The sequence below is a fragment of the Rhinopithecus bieti genome, unplaced genomic scaffold (assembly GCF_001698545.2).
Source record: "Rhinopithecus bieti isolate Rb0 unplaced genomic scaffold, ASM169854v2 scaffold_6710, whole genome shotgun sequence".
NCBI classification, from domain to species: Eukaryota; Metazoa; Chordata; class Mammalia; order Primates; family Cercopithecidae; genus Rhinopithecus; species Rhinopithecus bieti.
Genome location: NW_016805362.1, coordinates 1,075,832 through 1,103,343, shown reverse-complemented (window position 1 = coordinate 1,103,343; position 27,512 = coordinate 1,075,832). Strand labels below are relative to the sequence as shown.

The 27,512-nt window shown below is 44.3% G+C and overlaps 1 protein-coding gene across 19 annotated transcripts in view; it reads right to left on the bottom strand.

The window, feature by feature from the left end:
- Window positions 1–27,512, bottom strand: part of FGFR2 (fibroblast growth factor receptor 2) — a 124,449-nt gene that overhangs the window by 44,289 nt on the left and 52,648 nt on the right. For all 19 annotated transcript variants that reach the window (XM_017872283.1, XM_017872263.1, XM_017872266.1 and 16 more), the window contains one exon: window positions 16,633–16,756. In XM_017872283.1, coding sequence (XP_017727772.1) covers window positions 16,633–16,756 — 124 coding nt within the window. The remainder of the gene's footprint in view (window positions 1–16,632; window positions 16,757–27,512) is intronic.

The following is a 27,512-nucleotide window of genomic DNA, read 5'->3' as shown; positions in this document are numbered from 1 at the left end:
AGGACAGTCACAGAAAGACAGATACTGCATGACTCTACTGATACGAGGTATCTAAATTCATCACATTCATAAAATAAAAGAGTGGAACAGTGGTTGCCAGGGGCTGGGACAGGGAAGGAAATGGTGAGTTGCAATCAAGGGGCATAAAGTTTCAGTCAAGCAAGATGAAAACGCTCTAGAGATCTGCTGCACAGCATCGTGGCTATAGTCAACAATGTATTGTACACTTAAAACTTAGTTGAAGACCAGGCGCAGTAGCTCATGCCTTTGAGCATAATCCCAGCACTTTGGAGGCCGAGGCAGAAGGATTGCTTGAGGTCAGGAGTGTGAGACCAGCCTGGGCAACATAGCAAGACCCCTATCTCTACAAATACTAAAAAACTTAGCCAGGCATGGTAGTGCATGCCTGTAGTCCCAGGTACTTGGGACTGAGGTGAGAGAGTGGCTTAAGCCCAGGAAGTTGAGGCTGCAGTGAGCCACGATCATGCCATTGCACTCCAGCCTGGACAATAAAGTGAGACCTTGTCTTTAAAAAGAAAAGAAAAAAAAAACTTAGTTGAGATGGTAGTTCTCATGCTTAGCATTCTTGCAACAATAAAATAAAAAGAATTAAATAACCACCAGACCACCACACTACTACCTGATCTTGTCATACAAATTTACTGGAACCTTCCTACACAGATCTGTCAAAAGCCACACAAAACACAATCATGTGTCCATTCAAGAACACAACTCCATCCCAACAGGCCTGCACTTACCAGCCTCCTCCCTCTCCTCCTCCCCTAGGTGTGGGTACCACTACCCTAACCTCCAGTGTTAAAAACAACTGAGGGAAATGAGGAGAACCCAGCCAGCTCAGCACACCAAGGATGTCTCTGTACTGTACCTGAGAATCCCCGTGCACTAGGCTGGAAATAGCAAATTAGAATGATAGATATCTACATCTTCCTGTATTGGGCCTTTCAGATTAAAATATCATCTAGTGGAATTTGTTGGACAAGAGCCAGACCATGTGCAAATTGATTTTACTGCATAAGCCTGTTGCTGGTCTTTAAAAAGAAAGAAAAAGTGCTAGTGGTTACCCTTAGCACATTTCATTCCAGAATCTCCCATCCCTTTACAGACATCTATGTTTTCACATTATAAAGATAAGGATATCGGAGCCGCAAAGAAATCATTCATTTGCTCCTATACTGCCCATGTAGGCTAGCAAAGAACCAGAAGTTAAGACTTGTGGTGTTTGTGGGCAGAAAATTTCCAAGCTGGGTCCCTTCAAACGTCACGTGAAACCCTTGCTCTCTGGCTTGTACACTGACCCAGGGATGGGCCCCAGCAAGCCTCCTGGTCATGCCTGGCAGCTGGCTGGACATCCCAGGGACCTGTCCTCAGTGGGCAGCGACCAAGGTCTGGTTTAATCCCAGCTGGCCTCATCCATGTGGGAAGGACAGAGTTAAGTCCACGCACGAACAGACACACACTCTTCTCTCCTCACCAAGCCTCCTACCAAGAGACTTCACAGCATTAGGGGAAGCTGTCCTCTGGGCTAGATCCTGCCAGCCAAGGTCACAAACTATGCTCCTATGCACCTAGCAAATAGTAAGAAGGTTTACTCCCTCACACAGAAATGTGAACTTTGGGTATCAATTCATGCCCTGGCTCCGTTTTCCAGTTCTGTACTTGCACATGCATGTGTGTGTAGTGTGGGTACGTTTTAAGATAAATATTTACAGTGAGCCTACATATCTATTCTTAGAAACAAAGGTAATAAAATCTTAAATGTCATAAGCCAGATCAACTGAGTTTCAAACCAAGTCCTCTTTCTTAAACATACTTGTTTCTAATAAATCGTTTCACAAGCAAACATTGTGTATGCAGTACCAAATAATGATGCCTCGTGAACAATGAGTGCTTTCATACCGCCTGACATCTCTGGCCTGCGCCAGGCTTTGACAGAGAATTTAGTCACTGGGGCAACACTGGCAGGGCCCACTACAGAGCTGCAGTCTTGTTTTCCTTGTGGTCAAAGTGCTGCTGAGCTCCAGTTATTAAGTTATTCCAATGCTATCCCGACTATGTACACACACACACACACACACACACACACACACACACACACACCAAGTTTGCAATGGCTTAATGTTATTGCATTTGCAAATGACAGCATACCAAATGTTACACGCTTGCAGTCTTGAATTCATCTTTTCAAATTTTCTCACCTTATACAAAATAACCTCTTAACCACCTCCACTCCCCCTCCGCCCTTTCTCACTTCTGGTAGAAAAACTGTAAGCAGGATTGCTCTGTAATAGAAACCTTACACTGTCTTCCAAACTTATTACAGCTGCCTTCGGTATAAAATGAAACCTTAGAGAATGTTATTTAAAATGTTTTTAAAAAGTCAGTAGGTCTCATGTTTCATTTCTCCACATCAGGCTTTGATTTCCTTTGCAACCTTATTCTCTGCCCTTAAACAAGTCGGAGAAGGAGGCCTGGACGTCTTGGAAAAGGGCCCAGGATGCCAGCATCTGCCGAACCCTGCGCTCCTCCTCTCGAACCCTTCAGCGACCCACCACCCCTCGAAATCCATAAGAACCTCAGAAACAGTGAGCAGTAAGTGGATGACAGCGTCTGGACTCCTGTCCTAACTTCTGAAAAACCGAGGTGATGGCAGGGTGCAGATGGTGGACGAGGATGTAGGCTGGGCAGAGTGGGGGCCCCCTTTGTGGCCTGGCCCAGTGGGTACTAGGGCAGAGACAAAGGGGATGATGACCCCAAGAGCTCATGTGTTCTCCCCACCAGGAACCTCCTCGGTCCCTGGGCAAACCAAATCCCTCAAGTTTGCAACTTTTTTTTGCAACAAACTGATATAAAAAGAATTCACTGATGAATTATCTCTGGGTGAGAGGCTAAAGCCCAGTGCTAGTTCCTCTCTTCTACTGATACCAAAAATCACATCTTCTCCACCAGGAAGGACAGGAAGGATTTACAGTTTTAGGCAAGGTTCTCTTCTAACATGTTTAACTCTCAGATATTACATAAAACAGATTTTCCTTTTTACAAAGGGAGTGAGATAAACACATGGAAAATAGGCTGATGAGTTTCTTTACTGCAATTTTAATTATACATATATACACATATAAGAATAGACGTTCTGAGTTCAGCAGGTTGCAAATGCACCGTGCATGGACCTGGAACAAGATGAGAACCTTCAAAAGAGTGATTGGAAGGTGCCTGTGTGAATTCCAAATTAAGATGGAATGGAAAGCAGTCCAAAGGGTGCGGCCACTGCTGCCGGGACAGTTGGCTGCACTGCTGGAATGAGGTTCCACCAAATAAACGCGTAGTAAACACAGGCTGAAGTGCTTTAAAAAAATACATTCTCTCCCAGCGTTCTCTCACTCTTGGTCTCGCCCCTTTTTTCAAGTGTCCACTCCGCTAAAGCAGAAAGCCCAGCTGCTAAGAATTTCAATATCAGGATGGGCTCTGTCAAGCCCTGCTCTGTAGCTGGGAACCATAACCCAACTAAAGACTGCAGCAGGAAAGCACAGCCTGCTTCCTTCCAAGAGGGAATTATTGAGGGAGAGAGAGAGGAAAAAACTACCTGAGTGACAAAGAATAAATCTTTGTTAATTGACCATTGAAATTTTATAACATGCCAGTCCTCCTCTGGACATAGTAATATGTTTGCTCATAAGAGATCTACAGCTTTTGCTCTGACATAGCAAAGGCCATAAAGAATGTCCACTGAGCCAAGAGGCCTCATGTCTACAGGCTCAGTAAACATGCATCCCGGGGATCAGAAGGAGAACCAGGCTCTTAAATTACACCTATAAATTAATCAAGCACAGAGTGGCTGGTTTCCCGGCTCACACTGGTCTCCTGAGCATTCCTCCCCAAAAGTTAGGCAGTACTTGCCACAAAGAGCCATTTCAAAGCCACCTCTCTTGGGCAGTCCAACACCAAGAGACTCGAATCACACGGAGTTCCCAGTATTGATCTGGAAACAGCCAGTCTTCTGCTCTCAAGCCCCCATTCATTTAAGGAGCGTGGATAACCTTGCCTGCTCTGTCTTTAAATTAAAATCAAAATTTAATTACCCTTCCTCCAAAATGGCAGTCTCTTAGCAACTCCAAAGAGCTGAAAAGGGAAAGAACATTCTGCGATTTGGAGGACAAGTGAAAACAACTGAGAATTCTTTTTCTAAAGCCTGCCTAGCTTTTCTCTAAAGAGTAGGCGGTGGTTGCTTTTGTTGCATAAAAACGCACTAAACCAGTTAGCATGAGGCATGGTTATTAGGAGGAGGAGGCCGATCAAAGCCCTCTGAAGTCTGAGGAGCCCAGAACTTGCTAAAGGCCTCGCGCTAATTACAATTAGTAGAATGAGTTCATTGCCTTGTCAAGACTCCACCTAATGCACTCAAGCCTGACAGGCTAAATCTCGTTGGGTTCTGAGTTTTGTTTTCGCAGAAACACGAAGCTTTCTCCAGCTTCTTAAGATCAGCACAAAGGAAGGTCAGAACTAAAAATGATCAGCAGAAAAAGGGAAGGCTATGATGGCCAGGAAAATGACACCTTCAGAAAGAGCCCAGGTGCCCACAGCCCGTATCTTGGCTTGTCACCTTCTAGAATAGATGAGTGGTCTGGGATGCTGGGCAGCCAGTCACCTGTTTTTGTTTATTTTTTTGTTTTTAACACATTTTTGTAGAAGGTCCCTGGTTTGTCGCTCTTTCTCCCTCGCAGGCTTGGCGCATGCTCCTTTTATTCTTTCCTCTTTGCTATCTGGTCACCCAGGTATCCGCACCTTCTGTCTGGATATCTGACTCTCGGAAGTCTTGCAGAATCGGCTGGGACTCCCACTTCCTCTAAAACACACACCTCTCTCTGCAGAGACAGTGAAGTCTGCAGAACAAACTTGTTTGGGTAACAATGAAGTGTCCTCCCTCCAGCACTAAAGTCACAAAGTGACTGATGGAGGCTGCACCCTGTGAAATGCTAGAAGCAAAACACCACTAATGCCTTTGTGCTTGCTCGATGAAGTGAAGGAGAGAGTAAAGTGCTGGCTGGGCTCAGGGCCTGGGAAGACCAAAGCAGGTGGAGGCAAAGTACCTTCCCTAATTAATGTTCCAGGCTGTATTATTTGGCTTCGGGTTGAGTGGCTTCTACCAGCTGGGTATCAATTTGGGTCTTCTTGGGCAAATTACAGGAGCAGGGCTGTGTGTTATTTATACCCTAAGTGTTTAAGATACTCTGAGCTCTCTGTCTTCAAAAAGTTTCACCAGAAATGAAGATTCTTTGGTAACCAGAGAGTGATTATGCCAAATTTAGGTTCAAAATTGGTCTCCTTTTGCTAAAAGGAGTCACGGTTTTGGGATAATGAAAAAGTCCTGGAGATGAACAATGGTGATGTCAGTTGCACAACAAATGGAATGTACTTAATGTCACTGAATTACACATTCAAAAATGGTTACAGCGGTATATTTATGTTATGTATATTTTACCACGATTTTTTTTAAAAGGAGACATAGCAAAGGTGACAGTATCTCAGAGTTGAACAAGATCAATTTCTAGGGTCATGGAAAACTTACCTTCTCAATCAACGAGGTATATTGACCTTGTCCAGTTTACTCAGTGAGAGCTTTTCTGTCTCCTGACGCTCACACACTAGGCAGGAGGTCCCTCCCTAGGTTGTGCTTGGGTTTTGACACTGATATAAAACTCAGACGTCAGTCTCCCAGGCTCCCTCCCGAGGAGCTGAGGTAAACACAGCTGAGAGCATTCACGCCTGGGAGTCACATCAGAGCCTCAGCAGCCGCCACTCACCATAGGGGGTGCAACATCTTTCAGGAATGCAAGATTATCAGCTGGTGTCTGCATAGCTGGGTTTCCTTCAGGGGAAGAGAATGTCTCCTTCGAGCTGGAAAAGTTTGTTTTTTTTTAATGTCCAGGAATGAAGTATACCCTCTTATTACAATGGGTGGACTCCTAATTAGTGTATCTTCTCTCAAATGATTTGCAAAGAAGCTAAAAACTAAACCCCAGGGGAGCCCTGCGTCAAAGACAGCAAGCACTCCAAGTAAGTAAGGCCCCTTAGCTTTACAACGTTTGACTGAAATCTACCAAAAACGATCCAGTTAACCAACCTTTACAAATCTGTCCTAGAAAAATATTCACACAGATGCCTAATAAATAAGCATGTACAAAGCTTGTCACTGTAGTGTTTTCTTACTGGAAAACAAAAGATCTGCACAACAATCATATTGTTTCATATGATTAAACAAATTGTACTATATCCATGAAAGAAGAGCATATTGGCCACTAGTAAGAATGAAGGAGATTGAGATGTGCAGACATGGAGGGATGTCCACTGTAAAAATGCCGGCAGGCTTCATCAACTTTCGCCATCTAAAAAGCCTTTCTTCTAGAGAAGTCTAGAAAATCTATCATGCTCATCTCTCACATGCCTTGTTTTGCTCCTAGGGTGGTTCGAGCAGAAGTAAAAGCTTTTAGCCCATCTGAGCAAACAAGAAATGCCGCCCTTTGATAGGAATAACATGAGAGGCTGAACAATAAATCCCATTTGTTTTCTTGGAGATGAAACTCAGAAACTGAAAATAATCATGGTTCTAGATACTTCTAAGTACAGCATGACCTAAAGAGAAGCTTCAAAATCACCACCCAGATCACAAAAGCCTTCAATCCAAATGCCACTGCTTTTCTCCCTGTCCAAGCCAGATGGGGAGCTTCAAGTCAGGCCCAGCTCCAGTCCCTCCCTATGAACACTCGGTGAGAGTCTCACATACAGAATGGCTTTGTTTCTGTAGCACAAAATGTAAAAGTTATTTTATTTATTTTGAGATGGAGTCTCGCTCTGTTGCCCAGGCTGGAGTGCAATGGCACAGTCTCAGCTCACTGCAACCTCTGCTTCCCGGGTACAAGCAATTCTCCTGCCTCAGCCTCCAGAATAGCTGGGACTACCGGCGTGCGCCATGATGCCTGGCTAATTTTTAATATTTTAATTTTTGTTAGTTTGTTTTTGAGAAGTCTCACTCTGTCACCCAGGCTGGAGTGCAGTGGAACAATCTCGGCTCACTGCAACCTCCGCCTCCCAGGTTCAAGTGATTCTCCTGCCTCGGCCTCCCGAGTAGCTAGCATTACAGGCACACACCACCACGCCTGGCTAATTTTTGTATTTTTTAGTAGAGATGGGGTTTTAGCATGTTGGCCAGGCTGGTCTCGAACTCCTGACCTCAAATGATCCACCTGCCTCAGCCTCTCAAAGGGCCGGGATTTCAGGCGTGAGCCAGCACGCCTGGTCAAAATGTAAAATTTAAAGGGCTAAGTTCTTTACCTTTCAGTTTCAGTACAGAGTGTACACTGAACCAGTAAAATGAGAACTTCCTTTTTCTAATAGAGCGTCATGTCCAAAAGATCCTACTAGAATAATATCCAATGCTTGTCTCTCAAAAGACCACAATCTCCCTGATCTGGTGGGGAATATGTCTGGGACACCATTTGACCTTAGATTTGCATACTTATTTGGGGATGGACAGAATTCTTGCCAGCCTTGTTTGAGAGAATCCTGTAATCCAGAGGCTTTGAGAGAAAGAAAGAAAAACTTGGAGTTCCATCAAGATCTAGAAATTTCCATCCCAATTTACGGTCTTTGACCTCAAAAGTGACCTGAAGAACTCCATGAGGGCAAAGTCTTATGCCTCATTCAGACGACTGTCACCCTCTCGACCACATACAGGCTAAATAAGCACAACACGTGCTTCACAGAGAATTAACCACTGCAACCCAGCAAATACACAAAATCCTAGCTAGAGAACTCTGCTCTATTTTCTCCCACCAAGCGAAAGCAATGAGGTTCCCATTGCTTCATCTGTCTCTTCTCAGAACAGGAAACAGAACAACCTCCCTACAGCAACACCGACACCCTCGGCCATCTCTTCTCCACAGACACCCACATTTGACCAGCTCTAGTGAAAGGTGCACAGTGGCTCTCTGACGCCACCCTTCCAAATCAAACCTGCTCTCTAAGTAGGGAGCACATCCTACCTGTAGGTAGAACCCTACAGCATCCTACCTTCTCTGATGGTGAAAACAAACCAAGCACAAAGACCGTGAATACAAGAGCCGGGTCTCCTAAGGGACAGCGAATCCATGAAAACAAACCAACAGGCACATCTTTTAAAAGGGGAAGAACACAAAGCATTCCACACACACATCTTAACAAGAGTTGGCAGGCCAGGCGCAGTGGCCCATGCCTGTAATCCCAGCACTTTGGGAGGCCTGGGCAACATGCTGAAACTCCATCTCTACTAAAAACACACAAATGAGCCGGGTGTGATGGTGTCCGCCTGTAGTCCCAGCTACCGGGAGGCTGAGGCAGGAGCATCACTTGAACCCAGGAGGCAGAGGTTGCAGTGGGCCAAGATCACACCACTGCCCTCCAGCCTGAGCAAGAGAACAAGACTCCATCTCATAAAACTTCCCAGCTGAGGTCTTTCGATTTATAAAGGCAGCCATTGATACAGCCATATGAGTAAGTGAGTTTAGAGAGAAACTCTTATTTCTTGCTTCAGAATTTGCAATGTTAAGAACCATAAAACTCCAAATATAAGCAACTTATTAAACTTATTTTCTGATTTCAATTTAACACACACTGATAGAAACCTTGCTAAGTTTCAGCACATTACTGCACACTCTTACTGCCATCAATAAATTGACATTTCATGGCAAGTTTATTTGTCCAAGCTCTGACAGAAGCAGCTTTCTCTCTGCCCTATCCTCACCTGAATCTCCAGGTAACCTCCTCTTACATAAAACTGTAAGATATTAACTTGATTTTAACACGTCTACATCCTCTTTGCCCACAACATAAATGAAATGCCAAGATTAAATGCCAGACCAAATATTAGCCCTCTCTCCAGCCACCTCACCCAGGCCCCCCCGCAAGAACCAAAAGCAGTCAATAAGGCTTCCTTCCTCAGTGGTAGGGCAAAGGACAACGGGTAGCCTGTAGAGAAAGTGACAAAAAAGCTGACACTGCAGAGTTCTACCATGCCCCATCCAGGCTGGCGTGTGCCTGCTCCCACCCCAGGGAGCTGGCACCCACAGAATACCACCTGCTCCCAAAGGCTTCCTGCTGGGGTCAGTTCTGCGGGAGAGTCTGTATTTGCCAGTCAGTACGTTCGGAGTGATCTAGCTGCCACTAACCAGCCTTTGCCCCCCGGGATCCCTGTTGTGAAACAGGAATGAAAAGCTGCTTTGTAGCAATCAAAAGCTCATTAAACAGTAGCTACCAAAGGAAGTTTTGAAATCTCTATCCTGGAGGAAAGGACAGGACTGACCCCTCCTTTCATCAGGAGGGGCTCAGGGTACGTGACTCTGTCTGGAGATGCAAGAGGAAGTGTGGGACCGACGCACAATACCGACTAACAGTTGCATGGTACTATTATTTAAAAGCGCTGCCTCTCCTACCACCTCCTCCTCCCCATAGTGCTACAAGGAAAAAGTGGGTCATCACCCCCATTTGACATGCAAGGAAACTGAGACTCAGAGGTTCCATGCCTTTTCCAAGGCCATAGAGCTAGCAAGGATGGGAACAGAACTTGACACTCATCTCCATGTAGTTTCCACCTGAACCTCCAGAGAGGTCATCCGGCACAGAGCAGAGACCCTTAGGGGTTGTCTGCAACAGTGATGGTTTACAAGAACGCGATGAGATGGCTGCTGGGGACACAAAAGCGGCAAAAGGAAAGTGTTTCCTCCTCAAGCCCGCTCCAGTTCCGTGATCTCCTGTCAACTAAACAAGCCCACTTAGAAAGGCCGTCGCTGTGACCCATTACCTGGCACGCCACCCCAATCCCTTCTCAATAGAGGGGCTTTCTGCCTCCCTCCGGTGAGATTTTGCAACTCTAGAGCTGGCATGCAGAGCCCGTGTCAGGGTAGGACACCAAGTCTTACACTCAGAGCAAGAAATGGAAAAGAATTCACTGGCAGCAAAACCAGGAGTACGGAAAATCAAATGAGGCCTGGCCAGGAAGCCTGTAAGTCAAGAGCCTTCAAGTTCAGAACCCCACAGGGCTCTATGGAGCCAAAACCTTGTGCCAGGAACAGGTACAAGCGTGACAACCTAAACGGTAATGGTCAGGCTTTCAATGTCCTAACGTCTCTGGACATGCAGAATCACGTCATTTAAGTGATGCTACCATAGCCACTCCTCATCACACACAGAAACAAAAGTTCCATCCAGAAGCCACAGGGCGATGGAAACTGAGACCGAGACGCAGCCTTCCATCGGGAGCAAGTGGGCAGGAATGATTGAATCTTGACAGCTTCAGTAATGAATTGACCGGTTAATTAATTAACTAGGCCACCGCTTCTTCATTTACTTAACCACTACTTTGTTCCAAACCCAGGAGAGAGTCCAAACTTCACACTCCAGCTGTGGTTTGAGGGACTCCGCCGTGCCTCGGTCCCCTGGCCCCGGCTCAGCTATCACACTGGAGCCTTTGTCTTCCTGGGACAGAGGCTGCCCCAAGCAGTCAACAACTTCAGCCATTCCTCCTTCTCCCACTGGGGACGGGCTGCCAAAAGCTCCCAAAAGCTCCATTCCAGGTGTCAACTCCACATTCGAGCTTATCAGTCAGTGCTTGCAATAAAAGACGCTTCATTCTCGAACACACACCTGAGGGGGGACTTCGCTCTGGTATGGATTCCTGTGAGCTTTCGGGCTGTGTCCCATCATGTCTGGAGCTGAGTTACAACAGATTTATGTCAAGGGCTAGTTGACAGTGCCATGCTGATCTGCCGCCAGCAAGTCGGGGCTGGTAGTGACGCCTGACCCATCCAGAAGTGACATGCGGCCTCTGATGGGCCCCCAAATAGCAACTGCCTGCTGCTTACAGCTTTCATTCAAGGGAATGGGGACAGACAGGGGGAACAAATTGCTGTAAAGTTAAACTGGTGAAGGCCAGGCACAGTGGCTCGTACCTGTAATCTTAGCACTTTGGGAGGCCAAGGCAGGCAGATCACTCCAGGCTAGGAGTTTGAGACCAGCCCGGCCAACATGGTGAAACCCCGTCTCTACTAAAAACTACAAAAACTAGCTGGGCATGGTGGCACACACCTATAATCCCAACTATTCAGGAGACTGAGGCAGGAGAATCACTTGAACCTGAGAGGCAGAGGTTCCAATGAGCCAAGATCATGCCACTGCACTCCAGCCTGGGCAACAGAGCAAGACTCTGTCTCTTATAAAAAAAAAAAAAAAAAAAAAAGCAAGGAATGGGAGAAGAATATCGTGGCCTTGGCAAAATCAGAGGCACCAGTTTCACCTCCACTGTACTTTGTCCCCCAAAATATCCACAGAGTATACAGTCGCAGGACAAAAAGTTTGAAATGGTGGAAATGGTGCCTCTGATTTTTGCCGTACACTAGGGGTCCCATTCCTAGTTTTTTGTTTTTTTTTTTTTTTTTAACGAGAGGTCAGTCCTTCTGCTTACGATGACTGTGTAGGTGCAAGAGAATACTTGTGAATTGCTCTCCAATCGAATGATGGAAGTCCAACGATGTTAACGTGTAGAAGTCAAGCCAAATGTGACGTGGTCTGACATCGTTGAGGCGAGGCGCAAGGAAGAGCAGCCAGAGTGACTAGTCTTTTAAGTTCCTATTTTTCTCCTGTACATTCGTGCGTCTTCTGCCAGCAAAGAAGAGCTCAAGAGCAGGGTGGGGCTGACAGCCGCGTCCTACTGAAACACGCCACAGTGAACATCAAATGAAGAAGTCGGGGGCTTGGAGAGAAGGAGCGTTCATATAAGTAGGTGTGGGGAGAACACCCAGATGGAGGCCCCAGCTCCAGAATGCCTTGCTCCAAGCCCTTACTTAGCAGAATCACCTTATCCCAGCTGAACCTGAAACTTCTCCCACTGTAAATTGTGAGGGAGGGGTGGGGTGGGTGTAAAGAGGCCAACTCCGTGAACTTCAAGGTCTTCAAATTCCACCCCTCTCCTGCAAGTCCACAGCCAAATCTAAGTCTCAGGAAGCATTGAGACAGCATGAATCAAAGGTGGAAAGCCTCAGCAGGAAATGTCAATGTCAGCCTTGGCCACTTCTCGTAGGTCCCAAAATGACTTTTTTTTTTTTTTTTTTTGAGATGGAGTCTCGCTCTGTCACCCAGGCTGGTGTGCAGTGGCACAATCTCAGCTCACTGAACTTCGCCTCCCGGGTTCAAGGGATTCTCCTGCTCAGCCTCCTGAGTAGCTGGGATTACAGGTACCCACCACCACGCCCGGGTAATTTTTGTGATTTTTAGCAGCAGAGACAGGGTTTCACCATGTTGGTCAGGCTGATCTTGAACTCCTGACCTCATGATCTGCCTGCCGTGGCCTCCCAAATTGCTGGGATTACAGGCATGAACCACTGCGCCTGGCTTTCTTTTTTCGTTTTCTTTTTGAGATGGAGTTTCACTCTTGCTGCCCAGGCTGGAGTGCAATGGCATGATCTTGGCTCACTGCAACCTCCAACTCCTGGGTTAAAGCAATTCTCCTGCCTCAGCTTCCTGAGTAGCTGGGATTACAGGTGCCCACCACAATGCCCAGCTAATTTTTGTATTTTTAGTAGAAACGAGGTTTCACCATGTTGGCCAGGCTGGTCTCTTAACTCCTGACCCTAGGTGATCCGCCCACCTCGGTCTCCCAAAGTGCTGGGTTACAGGTGTGAGCCACCGTGCCCAGCCCCAAAATGGCATTGTTTGTTTAATAAGACTTCTGATTGAGACTAATAAAAGCTATTAAAGATCTGTTCTAACCCTCAAAAGAACTCTGGTTTGGAAGGGAGGAAACCAGTATTTGTTGCTGGCCACCTACATGCCAATCTGATGTTTTCATCTGCTAAGCCAACTGATGCCTCATAACCAATGTAGTGAGTTGAAGGATGACCTTTGAGAAGGTAAGTCCACGTCCTAAGCCTTGGAAACTAGGAATGTGACCTTATTTGAAGGAAAAGGTCTTTGCAAAGGTAATTAAGTTAAAAAGATCGAGGTTAGCTCATCCTGGATTTATGGTGGGCCCTAAATCCAGTGACAGGTGTCCTCACAAGAGGAAGACAGAAGGAGATTTTGAGACGCACAGTGAGAACATGACTGCATGAAGACGGAGGCAGAGATTGGAGTGGTGCCTCTACAAGTCAAGGACAGCTACCAGAAGCTGGGAGAGGGGCGTGGAACCTGCCAACACCTTAATTTTGGACTTTTAGGCTCCAGAACTGTAAGAGAATAGATTTCTTTTGTTTTAAGCCAATTAGTTTATAGTAATTTGTTAGGGGTGCCCTAGGAAACCTAATACAACCATCATAGGAATGAAGTCAGTATCATCATTCCCATTTTACCGGTGATAAAACAGAGCCTCGGAAAAGCTAAATAATTTGTCCCAATTCACTAGGGGCCCCAGGCATGGCCACTGACAAACCTGCTATTGGCTCCACGGCACAAGCCACTTTTTTGTTCTAACATTCATGAGTTCCGGTTCCTTCATTTTTGGACACAAGGAAAGTGAAATGAGTCATCCCAACGTTGCAGCTTCACAGTGACAGGACCCCAGTCAGAATCCAGGGCTCCGGTACCGCTCAATGATGAACGATGGTGAAGATGTGCCACCTCCCGGAGCCAGCTATTTTAGGGGAGCCCATTTTATCATTGCCACAATTACCAAAATGTGGAGCGTCACACTAATTTTCCCTTGCAGTAAATAGCTGAAAAGTCATGGTGTCAATTTTAATGAGGATCAAGCCAGGCTCCTAAAAGGGCTCCCATAATTGAGAGCATTTCCCTTACACACAACAATGGCTTGCTGTTCAATTCCAGAACACAAGAATGTCACTTAAATTACACGGCTTTTACATTAAAGTGCTTATGGGAATGCCTTTCCAAGGAAGAATTTCAATAAAAAGATCTCACCCATCTTGATGCTTCATAATATCTGAACCACGATCTATGTATCATAGCAACAAAAATAAAACCCCAAAGAATGTGGGCAAGAAAGGGACTTCGCTTGTACTGGGATAGGGTTTCTGATTTTCTGTGAAACAGAGAGGTGGCTGAAAAGCTGGTATCACACAGCAGTGTATCACATTTGGGCCTGTGGGCTACCAGAAATTCACTGCTTAAGCCTGAATCCTTTTTGTTTCCACTTGCTGAGACGTTCAGAGTGACTGCCAACCCTGTACGTCTACATGAGCCTCTTTAGCTGACTCAATTCTTATTTTATTAGTGCTTCGCAAAGCAATTACTAGGGTTTTGAGCAGAGATGAGAGTATTTCACACTTCCATCTTTACTGAAAATGTCTTATACTCCACTGACTTTTGGCTTCTATTTATAAAGAAGGTTCAAGGCTTGGAAAATTATTGGAGTTGAGCTTTAATGGATATTCCCAACCAGCATTGTGTCATTATTGGCCCGTGTTTAGCTGGGCGATCTCCCAAATTTGTGACATAATCAGGCCTCTCTCTGCATTACTCCATACACTCCACGCTCTCTCTACATTACACCACTGAATCATACGCTCTTTTCAACAAGACTGATTGCCAGGGGATTAACATTAGACAGCACAATTCCATTATTCAGCAGCCCAATCCAAATCCCAACCCTAAACTCTAAGAGAGACTTCAGGGCTTCACAGGGATGAGCTGCCAGAAAGCTCAAAGGGGAGGTGGGGTGAGGGGCTTTTGAATGTTTTACATAACAACTCAACCTAAAACTTGCTGTAAGCAAGAGCCCAGACCGGAGTGGCTGCGATCTGACTCCACGATGCCTGGAATGGCCCCAGCCCAGCCTAATGAAGGATTTGTAGACCTATGCAAAGCTATAATCCCAAAAGACTGCTACAGCACAATTATTTTTTCCCACAATAAATTACTTAATTTCAAAATTAGGTATTTAGAACGTTTAGCCCAAAATCTAACTCTCTTTCCCTAAATAGAAATATTTTTATGTCACATTCAGTATACACAAGAACCCAGGTAAATGCCAAGCCATAGGCTCTTTGATCAATGGATTCATAGTGTATCAACGCCAAAATAAATGTTAACCATTTTCTTCTCATATTTGAGTGTTACTTCTCTTTTTGTTTGTTTTGTAAAATATCTGAACATAGTAATTTCCACTAAGAAACATGCCACAAATATCTCCATGGGGAAAGAGTTCTAAAACTCACTCTTTTATGAACATCTATAGTATCAACATTATTCAAGGACCTATCAAATTTTGCCTGAAGGCTTCTGAAGAACAACACTCAAATCTTCAAATAAGCACTATTTTCCCTGGATGCTTATATGCAAATGAAAGTAATGGCTATACCATGCTTTCTAAGGCAGAGTGTCTTGCAGATCCAATTCTATTTAACTTGACAGAAAATCAAAATAGTTTTGTTTACTTTTCAGGTAACCTAAAATTTACATTAGCCAAATCTTTGCAATGTGGTTAATCAAGCTTTTGGATTATTTGTTAGTGGCTTTTTGGGCAATTTCAGTATCTATGGGGTCTCTCTCTTCAAAGATATTTTGTTGAAGGAGACCCACATGTGAGATGATACTAGGGACACACACACAGGCAATGATGCCGGAGACACTTTGTTTACAGAGGCACAGTGGGTGGTGTGGGCTTGTGGAATTACCAACAGTCACATTACAGCAAAACGTGAGTGTGAACTGAATTAAGTCTGTAGCAGAAGTCAGCAATCTGCATTTAGGGAGGGCAAACCAAAAGAAAGGGCTCATGGTGGCAGGTTGAAAGTCATGGCACATGACAGGAAAGAGAAAAGATGGCCCCTACATGGAAAGGATCTTAACCTGCCATCCTGCAACAGTGAAATATGTCTTAGGTAGAGTTTCATATGTTAGCAATCCTCCAAGACACAGAAACATCCTTTCTCCATTAGTTACAACAAAGCCCCATCATCACATGCAAAACTAGGGAAGAAATTTGAGTTTCCAAGACAACAGGCTTGGTGGTCTCCAATGTTTAATTAAAATGGCCTACTTATCTGTGCACTCTGACAAAAATGTATTTATAAGCTCATATACATGGTTCCCTTTGCACAGAGGAAATAGCTGCCAGGAACAGACACTGAACTGGTACTGTCTAATGACTTTGTGATGGAAGTGAAGGGCCCTCAACATTCACCTTTTTCCAGCCAACCACAGGCTCAGTCCTCAGACCTTTTCCTTTACTCTTCAGCTGGCGTTCTACAGTTGCCCTGCTGGGAAAATGATGCTTGTCTTTTAAAACCAAAGGTCTCCTACAGCACATCTGCACCCTTTTCACCTGCCCAGTTAACATTTTCAGAGCAATCTCAGCTTCCAAAATGTCACACATTTCATACCACGTCCACTTTACACAGATGACGCTTGGGAACCATGAGGATCGTGCAAAGCTCATAAACTCTGGCTGCCTGGAAAACAGAATATTGTCAGATGACAGAAGCAGCCTTCTAAAATGATAGTAGAAAGAATAAGAACGAACCAATTCTCCTGAAACTTTTGGGAGAAACAGGACTTAACGTTCACGCTTTCAAACTAGTTAAGCAAGAACGGGCTGGTGTGTAGCCGCCACGCGAGGAGAGGCAAACTCACCCACAACATCCAGGTGGTACGTGTGATTGATGGACCCGTATTCATTCTCCACCACACAGGTATAATTTCCCTTGTCAGATGGGACCACGCTTTCCATAATGAGGCTCCAGTGCTGGTTTCGTACCTGAAAAGATCAAAGCAAAGGCGGTTATTTAACAATCCTAGCACAGAATACCAAGTACTGTGCTTTCTTGATTTAAAAAGAAGCTGAAGGAGGCAAGGAAGGAATAGAAGAATCACCTAAATTCTAAATGGATAACTGTCACTAAGAATCATGAGAAATGAAAACCATGATCATCATCATGGTGAACACCTGTGAAGCAAATATTGACACATTCAGATGTGCAGGGGTATTCAGCAGTGTAGAGCGTGGGCCTGGTACCATTGTGGATTTGAGGGTTCCTCCAGGAGAGGCCAAGTGGCCAGGAAGCCTGAACACCAGCCAGCCTGGTACCAATGGCCATGGGCAGGCGAGCTACCAGTTTGCGCATCCACTGGGAACCTTCAACCTCTATGGCATCACAGAATCATCTAGAACTAACACTAGTGAGCACTTACTGTATGCCAGGCACTGCTCCAAGACCTCTGTCCTGCCTTAGCTAATTCATTTCTCCTAAGGAGCTCATAGTTCTCAGATGTTGTCTGGATGTCTCAGGAAGTTTCAGCTGGAAACATAGGTCTGCCCTTCCCCTCTCTGGTGGTGGCTGGATACACATGTTCCTCAGAGAAATACCCGGAATTCCAAATATGGGAGCAATGAATCCTTACAAAACTCAAGTTGTATATCAGTCTGTTCACAAACTTCTTGAGACTTTTCAAAGATAAGCAGCACATGTGAAAATCAGCTACTGTGACTCCTACCCAAGGTTCTGTCAATACACGAAGAGATGCCATTCTAATGTTCTCCCCCTGCTTTTCAAATATTTCCATAGACTCAAATGTTCAAACATGTGTGAGTTTTCCTTACTACAAAACGTAACATCTCGTATCTTCAGGGTTCAAGGCTTTAGTATTTCTATCTGAATCCAAGTCACTCTCTATAGGTGTTTTGGACAAGGCACTCCAGTGAAATGAAGTGAAAAAATAAACAGTCAAGGCCTACTAACCTCAGCTATCATTTCAGGAATTTCAACTGACCTTCTGAGCCATGCCCTGGGCACTGCAAGTATTTTGGGTTAATCACGTAAAAAACGAATACAGGCAGCGCATTTGCAACCACATGAGTGATACAAGAAACTAGAGAATAAAGAAAATCATCTCATAACCACTCCATTATAAAAACAGGAGGGCAGAGCAGCTGTCCACTTTGCAAAGCAGCGCCAGTGATTAGCCTGCCAACAGAGTTAAGAGATGCGAGGAGCACGCTGGAGAGCCACGATTTTCATGTCAGCCATTGAGTTCTGTGCAAGCCATGACTGCAGGGTGGAGTTACTGCTGCTGAGTTCTAAAACCAGGTCGCTGCTCATCACCGACAATCTTAGAAAGGATCACTGGGTGAAGGTTGGCCTCTTACCTCCTTAACAGCGTACAAGCAGCGAGTTAAGACAGTTCTGGACAGTCACTTTGCTCGGCTGCTGCAGTCACCAACAACTATGAAGGCTGTTTCAGAGTCTAACAGCCTGGAGCTGGTGATGGGAAATTGATCCTCACTGTCGCAGGTAAAATGTCTGGCAGTAAAATGAATCTATGGGCATCGGATCGACCGTGGAGAGTCTGTGCTGTACTCTACATCAAAGACTCGCTTTCTGCTCTTGGTTGAGCCATAGACTTAACAGGACCCAAACAAGATGCTACTGCATCTCCCCTTAGAAGAGATAAGCACCTTCCATTCAGAATGTGTCTTCTGGAGGAGAAGGAGATATGGATGCTAAATCTTCCAGCGCAATGAGAATTCCCTACGTACATCCTGGATCCCTGGGTACTACGATGGTGTCGTTATGCTAAGAGCATGGGACACGTAGGTATAAGCTCCTTGATTTTACTTGAAGGTCACAGACCCAAAAGGAGACCCTCCCTTCACCTCAAGCTCTCAGGGGTAACAGAAATGATTCTCTCTTTGCCTATGGGGAACCAGTCATGTGGCAGGTAACTTAGGGATGTAGCCATGGGTCCCCACATTGCCAAGCCATGTAATCCAGCATTTATCCCTGCTGTAAATATTCAGTTCTTTGAGCCCCCGCTCAAATGTCATGCCCATAAGCCCTTAATCACGGCTAGTGCCTGTCTCTGGACCCCATTCAAACTGTCAATGTCTTTCTTGTGCCTGGATCCAGATTTGGCACACAGAGTATTCCAAATGGAGCTGAACCTGAACTGCACAGGGAGGGACATCGCCTGACTCGGCTGAGACATTAAATCTTGGCATATGTAGCTTGGCTCACTGCTCCCTCTTTTTAACCCCAGGGGATATGGTCAGCTCAAGTCTCTCACTGGGGCCATGGCATTCCGTACAAGATCCTTCTTCAAGAGCACGTGCTCCCTGAATATTTACTTCCTGGAGATGCACTACAAATATTAATAAGTTAACGTTTGTAAAATGTTTTTACAATGAGAAGCACAATTACCAAACAGGGTGTTTCTGTCCATCCAGAAATCTTGGTACTAGATCAATATTGCCCCATGCAGTGCTGTTAATATTTATTTTCTTACACCATTGCTCCAGTATTTGATTTATTGACCCAAATTTTATGAGCTGTAGCATTTTCCAAATGGATGCCCTTCAACGCCACCAACAGTGGGACTGCTGGACACTTTTGTAGGGGATATCCTACCATTGATTAGTGGTTGCTTAATAGCCAGCTAAGAAACTACAATAATAACTTGATAAAGATGGCAAACAAAAGCACAAAGTTTGGGGGTTTTTTCATTACTCTATTTTCATATGGAGATTCAATATAAACCTAAAGAAATAACTCTTCTGATGACGTAAGATATACGATGCATGTTTCTAAATTCCTCAGATTTTCAGTGCTACAATTCTTTTGCCAGTTAGGCCAAATGCACATACACCATCTTTGCTTTCAGAGAAGAGGGAATGTAAATACCCAATAAACATATGAAAAGATGCTTAACCTCATTAACGATCAGGGAAATGCAAATTAAAACAATAATGAGACACTGTTATTCACCAGCTGATTAACAAAAATTAGAAGGATCAGTGTTATTCAGTACTTGGTGAATGTGTAGGGAAATAAAAGATTCCAGTTGAGAATGGGAACATAAATTGAGAAAAACCTTTGTGTAAAATAACTTGCTGGTACCTATTAAAATTAGCAGCACACATTTTTTTGACCCAGTTAATTCTACTTCTAGAAAGCTAGCCCACAGAAAATAGCACAATTACTTCAAGGCACATGAACAAAACTGCTGCTTCAAGCACTGCTTGTAAGAGCAAAAAACTGTCAAGGAGAGACACATTAAGAATGTATAGTCCATCCTGTATGAACTAATGAATTGTTCATTCAAACGGCGTAGTCTATAGTCATAAAAAAGAATGAAGCATTATGTCCAGACCTGGTAAGGTGTCATTAAACAGTTATTGATAAATGAAAAACAATTAATTCATGATTCCAATTTATTTAAAAAAAAAAAAAAAAAAAAAAGCAGACACATTTACCACCCTAAAGATGCATATAGAACTGAAAGTATAAGCCTGACTATAAACATAGCTAAAATCAGAAAGAAAATATACCAAATTGTTAGCAATGTACCTTATAGAATTAAGCACTGGGATTACGGGTACTGTTTACTTTTTTCTCATTTCTACCTTTCAAACAAACAGAAATCTCAACACACACAACAAAAAAATATAATAAAACAGCTCCTTAGATAATCATTCAATAGCAGCTACCTCCTGCAGAACCAATGGATCTGGCAAAACAAACACAAAAGCCACAGACGGAAGAAATTCTGCACCAACCAACACAAGACTCTTTCTTTCCTGCTCATGGCCAAATCTTTGTGGAATTCATTATTATTTTTCATCTGCCAGTAACAGAACAGGAGAGCATGGGCTTCAAAACCATGTTCACTAAAGACTTTTTAAAAATAACATTTCAATATTGAAATAAAGCAGATTGAAGCAAAATGTTCTAAACTCCCAAGTGTAATACAAAAAGCGGATTCCATGAACATTCCACACCCTAAACACACAAAGACACAAGGTGGCCCAGACAGGTTTTTCGGAATTCTTCTGTTACCTTCATTCCCCCAAAATGCCTATTAAATCCCAGGCTACCCTCAGGTGACAACTGGGAATGTAGATTTAGTTTGTTGACACCAAAACACCAAAGTGAAAGGTGAAGGGTGAAAGGTTAAAGACCCAGGCTGTCACCTGGATATTTACCTTCCACATTGCAAAAAAATCCAGACATTTCCAAATACCCAGGTGTTCGATAACAAGCAGAATAAACATCCAGAAGGTGATAGAAAGTTTTACTCTGTGCCAGGTAGAACACTGTGTCCATGTGATATCAGAAAGATATTCCCAAGCCTGTCTCCCGCCAGTACCAGCACCCAGTTTACCCAGGAAGACAGCAATCTCTTGTAATCCCGGCCTTCACACAGGCACCCACCCCATGAACAGATCAGTTCTTTCAACAGATGAGTTGCCATTAAAATCCAAAAAATATGCCAGGTACGGTAGCTCATGCCTGTAATCCCAGCACTTTGGGAGGCCAAGGCGGGCAGATCATTTGAGGCCAGGAGTTCGAGGCCAGCCTGGCCAACATGGTGAAACTCCGTCTCTACTAAAAAGATAAAAATTACTCAGGCATGGTAGCAGGTGCCTGTAACCCCAGCTACTCAGGAGGCTGAGGCAAGAGAATCACTTGAACCTGGGAGACAGAGGCTGCAGTGAGCTGAGATCGTGCCACTGTACTCCAGCCTGGGTGACAGAGTGACACTCTGTCTCAAAACAAAACAAAAAACCAAAAATGCATAAAATCTTACTCTCCCATCCCAGCTCCCCACTTTCAGCAGGTGCCTGGGGGACTTGAAACCATCCTTTCTGAAAGCATTTGTGCCAACTAAGCTTGCATGTCAAGGACAGAGGTACTTGCTGTTGCTCACCACCACGCAGATGTGGAGGCAAACGCCTGTTAATGCTTAAACTCCAACATTGATACATGAAGTTTGCTTTTCAGGAGGTGTCCAGAGAACAGGGCCGGGCAATCTGATCCTCGGGACCAGTGGCAGAAACTCTTCCCTCTGCTCAGTAAACAACCACTGGATCTCTCTGGAGGAGGTGGGAAGTGAATCACAACATGCCATGTTTTCTTAGATGCCCGTTGCTTGTAGGTGCTTGCAAAGGTGGCTGCGGCAGGACATCCACCGCCTGTTCAACTTAGCTCTTTAAAAATGTCACGATCCTCCCCATTTTTGCTATTGCAAAACAGACAAATGCCATATGGTCCTGCAATTCCACTCCTAGGTATATACCAGAGAAACTTATAGCAAGGACTGGGACAGATACTTGTACGTCAATTGCTACATTATTCACAATAGCCAAAAGGTAGAGGCAACCCAAGTGATCATCAGCAGATGAATGAACAAAATGTGGTATATCCATACAATGGAATATAATTCAGCCATAAAAAGGAATGAAGTTTTGATTCCTGCTACAATGTGGACGGACCTTCGTTAAGTGAAATAAGCCAGACACAAAAGGAAAAATATCCTGATTTCACTTATATAAGATACACAGAATAGGCAAATTCATAGACACAAAAAGTAGTTAGAGGTTACCAGGTGCAGTGGGGGAGGGGAAATGAGTACTTACTGCTTAACGGGTACAAAGTTTCTGTTTGGAGAGATGAAAACATTTTGAAAATAGTGGTGATGGTTACACAATACCGTGAATGTAATTAACGCCTACTAAACTTGATAATGACTTAAATGGCAGATTTTATGTTACGCATATATTACCACAATAAATGTAAAAACCTCATAACCAGCTGGGCACAGTGTCTCAAGCCTGTAATTCCAACACTTTGGGAGGCTGAGGCGGGAGGATTGCTTGAGCTTATGTGTTCGAGGCCAGCCTAGGCAACAAAGTGAGACCCCCGTCTCTGCAAAAAATGTAAAACTTAGCCAAATGTGGTGCCACGCACCTGTGGTCCTAGCTACACAGGAGGCTGAGGCAGGAGGATCACTTCAACCCAGGAGGTCAAGACTGCATTGAGCCATGTTCGTCCCACTGCACTCCAGCCTGGGCAATATGAGAGGGACTCTGTCTCAAAAATAAACAAATAAATAACCCACAGAGGTCTTAGAAGTTGGAAGAACAGCATCATATCCCCAACTTTGCTCTCAAGAGTATACCTTGGGCTAAATCTTTGCATGCTTTTGGGGAGCCATTCCTTTCATTATGTTTCTCATTCAACAACGACAGTGTTTTTACAAAACATGGAACTACATGAAGAAAGCAGTTTAGCAAGACCATAAATTCTGGTGCAAAACCACCTGGGTCCAAATGGCAGCTGTGCCACCTACGAGGTAGGTGTAGGGCAAGCCCTCAAATGAAAAAGGGCAAAATAACAGTGTCTGCCTCTTTGGGCTGTGGAAGGACTGAGCAACTTGCTCCATGGGAGGCACCTAGAAAGTCACGATGCAAGGGAGCAGTCCATAAACATTGGTTAATACAAACATATGCCTGTGTCCTCATCAAAGACCGCTTGATCTGGGATTAAAGCTGAAACGTCTTCGCTGCAGAAAATCTCCATAAAGTATAAACATGCTGATAAGTACATTAGTCATGATTTCTCCCCCTAAACATACTTGTGGATTAAGCATAACATTTGCATCAAAAAGTCTTTAAAATGACATCTAAGTAACTAACCTAGAAAATGTAAATCTAATTAACCTATGCTTCAAAACAACCAGTTTAGTAGTGATTATAATAAAAGTTTTTAAAATCATCTTTTCTGAGATCTGAAATAAACTTGGTTCATGTTCAATAATGCTTTACTCTCTGCTGAGGGGTTCCAGGGGAACCTGAACCCCTGTAATACCTGGTGCTGAGGGCTTCTGTGCCAATTTCACAGTCACGTTGAATGAGCACTCTCTCCTGCAGTCTCTCTTGGTCTATGTTCTTAGGTACTTCGAAGTGGCATAAAAGATGGTTTTTAAGAATCCCCTATGCCTAAATCATTACCAAAGAAGGAAGTGAGAACTGAGGTGGTCTATTAATTATCTCAGCCAGCTTCTTGCTTTTCAGCATTAAATTGCAATAACTGTCCTGAGCCCTGTGAAATATCTAGCCATAAAAAAAATTTATTAAAAATTATTTTAAAAAAAATCTGTGCTGTTGTTTAAGAAGAGAAATGGCTGATGTTACATGATGGTGATGCTATTAAATTACAGTTCTCAGAGCCTGAAGGGATCAGGATTATTTACCCAATCTTCTAATTTTAAGGCAGGGGATTCTGAGGCACAGAGAGCTGAAAAAATGTGCCCATGGTCAAGACTGATGTAAAAGCCCAGAAATAAGTATGATTAGAGAGAGAGAGTTATGATTCAAGTCCAGCTTTACCACTGTATCAATCACACATTAATAACATCCAGCAAGACTTTGCTCACATACTTTAAAAATAATAATTTGATTCTCAATCACCTAAGGATGGCTCAGCATGGGTTCTCTGATAAACAACACTGAACTGCAGAATACCAAATAGTTCTACTGGTCATTCGAATGAAAATGAGCTTTCTGTCCCATTTCATAATTCTCTTTGACTTTGTTTTGTTTTTCTTTTTTTTAATCTTCCCTCCTCCCTGTATTGACCACACATGCATGCCATTTCAAAACAAGCTGTAATGCAGGGGACGGGGCCAAGGTTCCTGATCCATAAACAGCTAGAAAGAATGAGATGGACAAGCCACCAAAGCGCAATCATAGTTTATGGAACGAGTAGATTTACAAAGGAAAAAGAAAAATTGCAGAAATAACACACATTTGTTTGAAGAAGCTTTTCAGGCCTTTGCTTTCTGGAAAAACATATCTTGGAAAACTTGACATTTTGCTTCTTCATTAAATAAACTGGCAAATAGTCCGGGTGTGGTAGCTCACGCCTGTAATCCCAAGCACTCTGGGAGGCCAAGGAGGGTGGACCACTTGAGGTCAGGAGTTCTAGACCAGTCTGACCAACATGGTGAAACCCCATCTCTACAAAAAGTACAAAATTAGCTGGGCGTGGTGGTGGGCACCTGTAATCCCAGCTACTTGGGAGGCTGAGGCAGGAAAATCGCTTGAACCCAGGAGGCAGAGGTTGCAGTGTGCCGAGATCATGCCAATGCACTCCAGCCTGGGCAACAAGGGCAAAACTCAATCTCAAAAAATAAAAATAAAATAAAGCAAAGTGGCAAATGGACAGGAGTCAGGAACGGATCAGTTAGATGTCAGGCCCTCTGAGTTTTAATTAGGTCTCTTTGCTTTTGGAGAAGTGGTGAGGAATGAAAATGACAATACAGTTCCCTCAAGTCAAATGTTCAAAGGTACCTCTTTTTTTTCTTTTTTCATTTTCTTTTTTTTTTTTTTTTTTTTTTTTTTTTTTTTTTTTTTTTTTTTTGTTGACAGAGTCTTGCTCTATCATCCAGGCTGGACTGCGGAGACACAGTCAAGGCTCACTGCAGCCCCAAACTCCTGGGCTCAAGCAATCCTCCCACCTCAGCTGCCTGAGTAGCTGGAACTACAGGTGAGTACTACCACGCCCAAGTAATGGTTTAAACTTTTTGCAGAAATGGGGGTCTCACTATGTTGCCTAAGTTGGTCTTGTGCTCCTGGCCTCAAATGATCCTCCTGCCTCAGCCTCCCAAAGCACTGGGATTATACTGCCCCTGCGCCCAACCCAGAGGCACATTTCTTTAAGATTACGTCAGTCACGAAAAAAATATCAGAGGGAAAACCCAACACCAGGGACCATTCCCCCCAAAGTCTGCCCTGGTCAGGCCCCAATAAGGACTCTCCGAGGCAAGAGCAGGCCACAGCCAGCCAGGGAGTTCCCCACTGGGGAGGCCCACAGGTGGGAATGAGCCTCTTTGAGCTCCAGTGACTCCGGGACCCGGGGTTGGCTTCACACATTAGCAAAGATGATGCCTTAGGTAACGAAAGGAACCTTCCCAGGAGATGAGAAATGTGTCTTTCCTTTTCAAGCCCCAGAAGCCCCTGGGACTCAATGGAATTTCTAAGAGTTTCTGGCATCTCTAAAATGAACGTTCAATGCCACTGCTGTTGTGAAAAGCCCTTGATCAACCTAGGCTGACCACCTCTGCAACTAGTGGGCCAACCTTCCAGGCCACCCCACCCCACAGCCACAGCCTTTCTTCACCAGAGAACCATAAGGGTGAGGACCATGCCAGCACACTGTATCCAAAGGTGTGGTCTTTTTCTGCTTTTGGCCTTTTTTTTTTTTTTTTTTGGTAAAGCAAAATATATTTTAGGTTTTGTCCCGCACACTGAAATTCCATTTCTTTTTCCCTCCAAAAACAGCACAACGTGACACAACAAAATCACTTTGGTCATCTGTACTCCACAGGGCAGGCTAAAGGCTTTCTGCTGAGAGTCCTCATTTTGCTTTTAGAACATAGGTGCTCTCCATCTAGCAGAATGTTGGCATCAGTAATTAACACTGAACTGCACCTGTTAAAAATCAAGCAGCATTTTCTCATTAGGCCCTGTTAGTCTCTTAGCATATTTGTAATCACTAATTCAGATTTGCAAAAAGCTCCTTCCCCATAGTAATGATGTCGGTTCCATTTATTTTGAGCCCAGGGGTCTCTGGAGCCTCATCAGCTCCTCTTTGTACTTATTTACAAGGCTGTCTTAATTGACGAAATTAGTTAACCACCAGGATTTTGACCACCATTCTCATACTCAGATTGTATTTAAATAAATCATTGGAACGGCATCAATTATGTGAGTTTCAGAAAGCATTTGGTGGTTAAAAACAATCCCAGGGGCCGTTTAACTCTTCCTTTCTAACCAGCATCCCCCCATGAAATCCTTCACTTTTTTTTTTTCTTTTTTCAAAAAGATTTCTTTTAAAAGGGCCAACCTTTCAATCTCATCGTATCTGGTCTAAGGACTGAACTAAGAACAGAAGGATAAATCACCCCCCTGCCTCTTGCTTCCACCACCAAGTAGGAGTTGTGAAAACCAACCAAAGTATTTCTACTTCCAAGCTTCAACAGTACCCAGCTGCTAGCAGATCTGCCTCATAACTGTTTCACATGTTCACTGCCCACCATGCGTTTCTAGAAACTTACACATAGGCGGTCCCCATTTTCCCCTGAATTTTAGCCTCTAGATGTTAATTTCTAAGTGTTAAAAAGGCAAAAACTTTTGCAGAAGCAAATAATCCTTTAAAGATGAATAACTGTCTATGGGATTTCAGAAAAGGGCTCCAGGGCATTTTTAGGCGGAAAGGAGGCTCATTTACCCACAGTAATGATTGGAGTTAAGTGATGCTGGTGTGTTAAAGACACGTGAGACACAGTCCTGGATGTCCCTCTGCTGCTACTGAGGAATCCTCCCCACCTGGCTCTAAAGGACCTGAGGTCTGAGCTAAAGAGCATCTTCTAGGCCGGGCGCGGTGGCTCAAGCCTGTAATCCCAGCACTTTGGGAGGCCGAGATGGGCGGATCACGAGGTCAGGAGATCGAGACCATCCTGGCTAACACAGTGAAACCCCCGTCTCTACTAAAAAAATACAAAAAAAAAACTAGCCGGACGAGGTGGCGGGTGCCTGTAGTCCCAGCTACTCGGGAGGCTGAGGCAGGAGAATGGCGTGAACCCGGGAGGCGGAGTTTGCAGTGGGCCGAGATCCGGCCACTGCACTCCAGCCTGGGCGACAGAGTGAGACTCTGCCTCAAAAAAAAAAAAAAAAA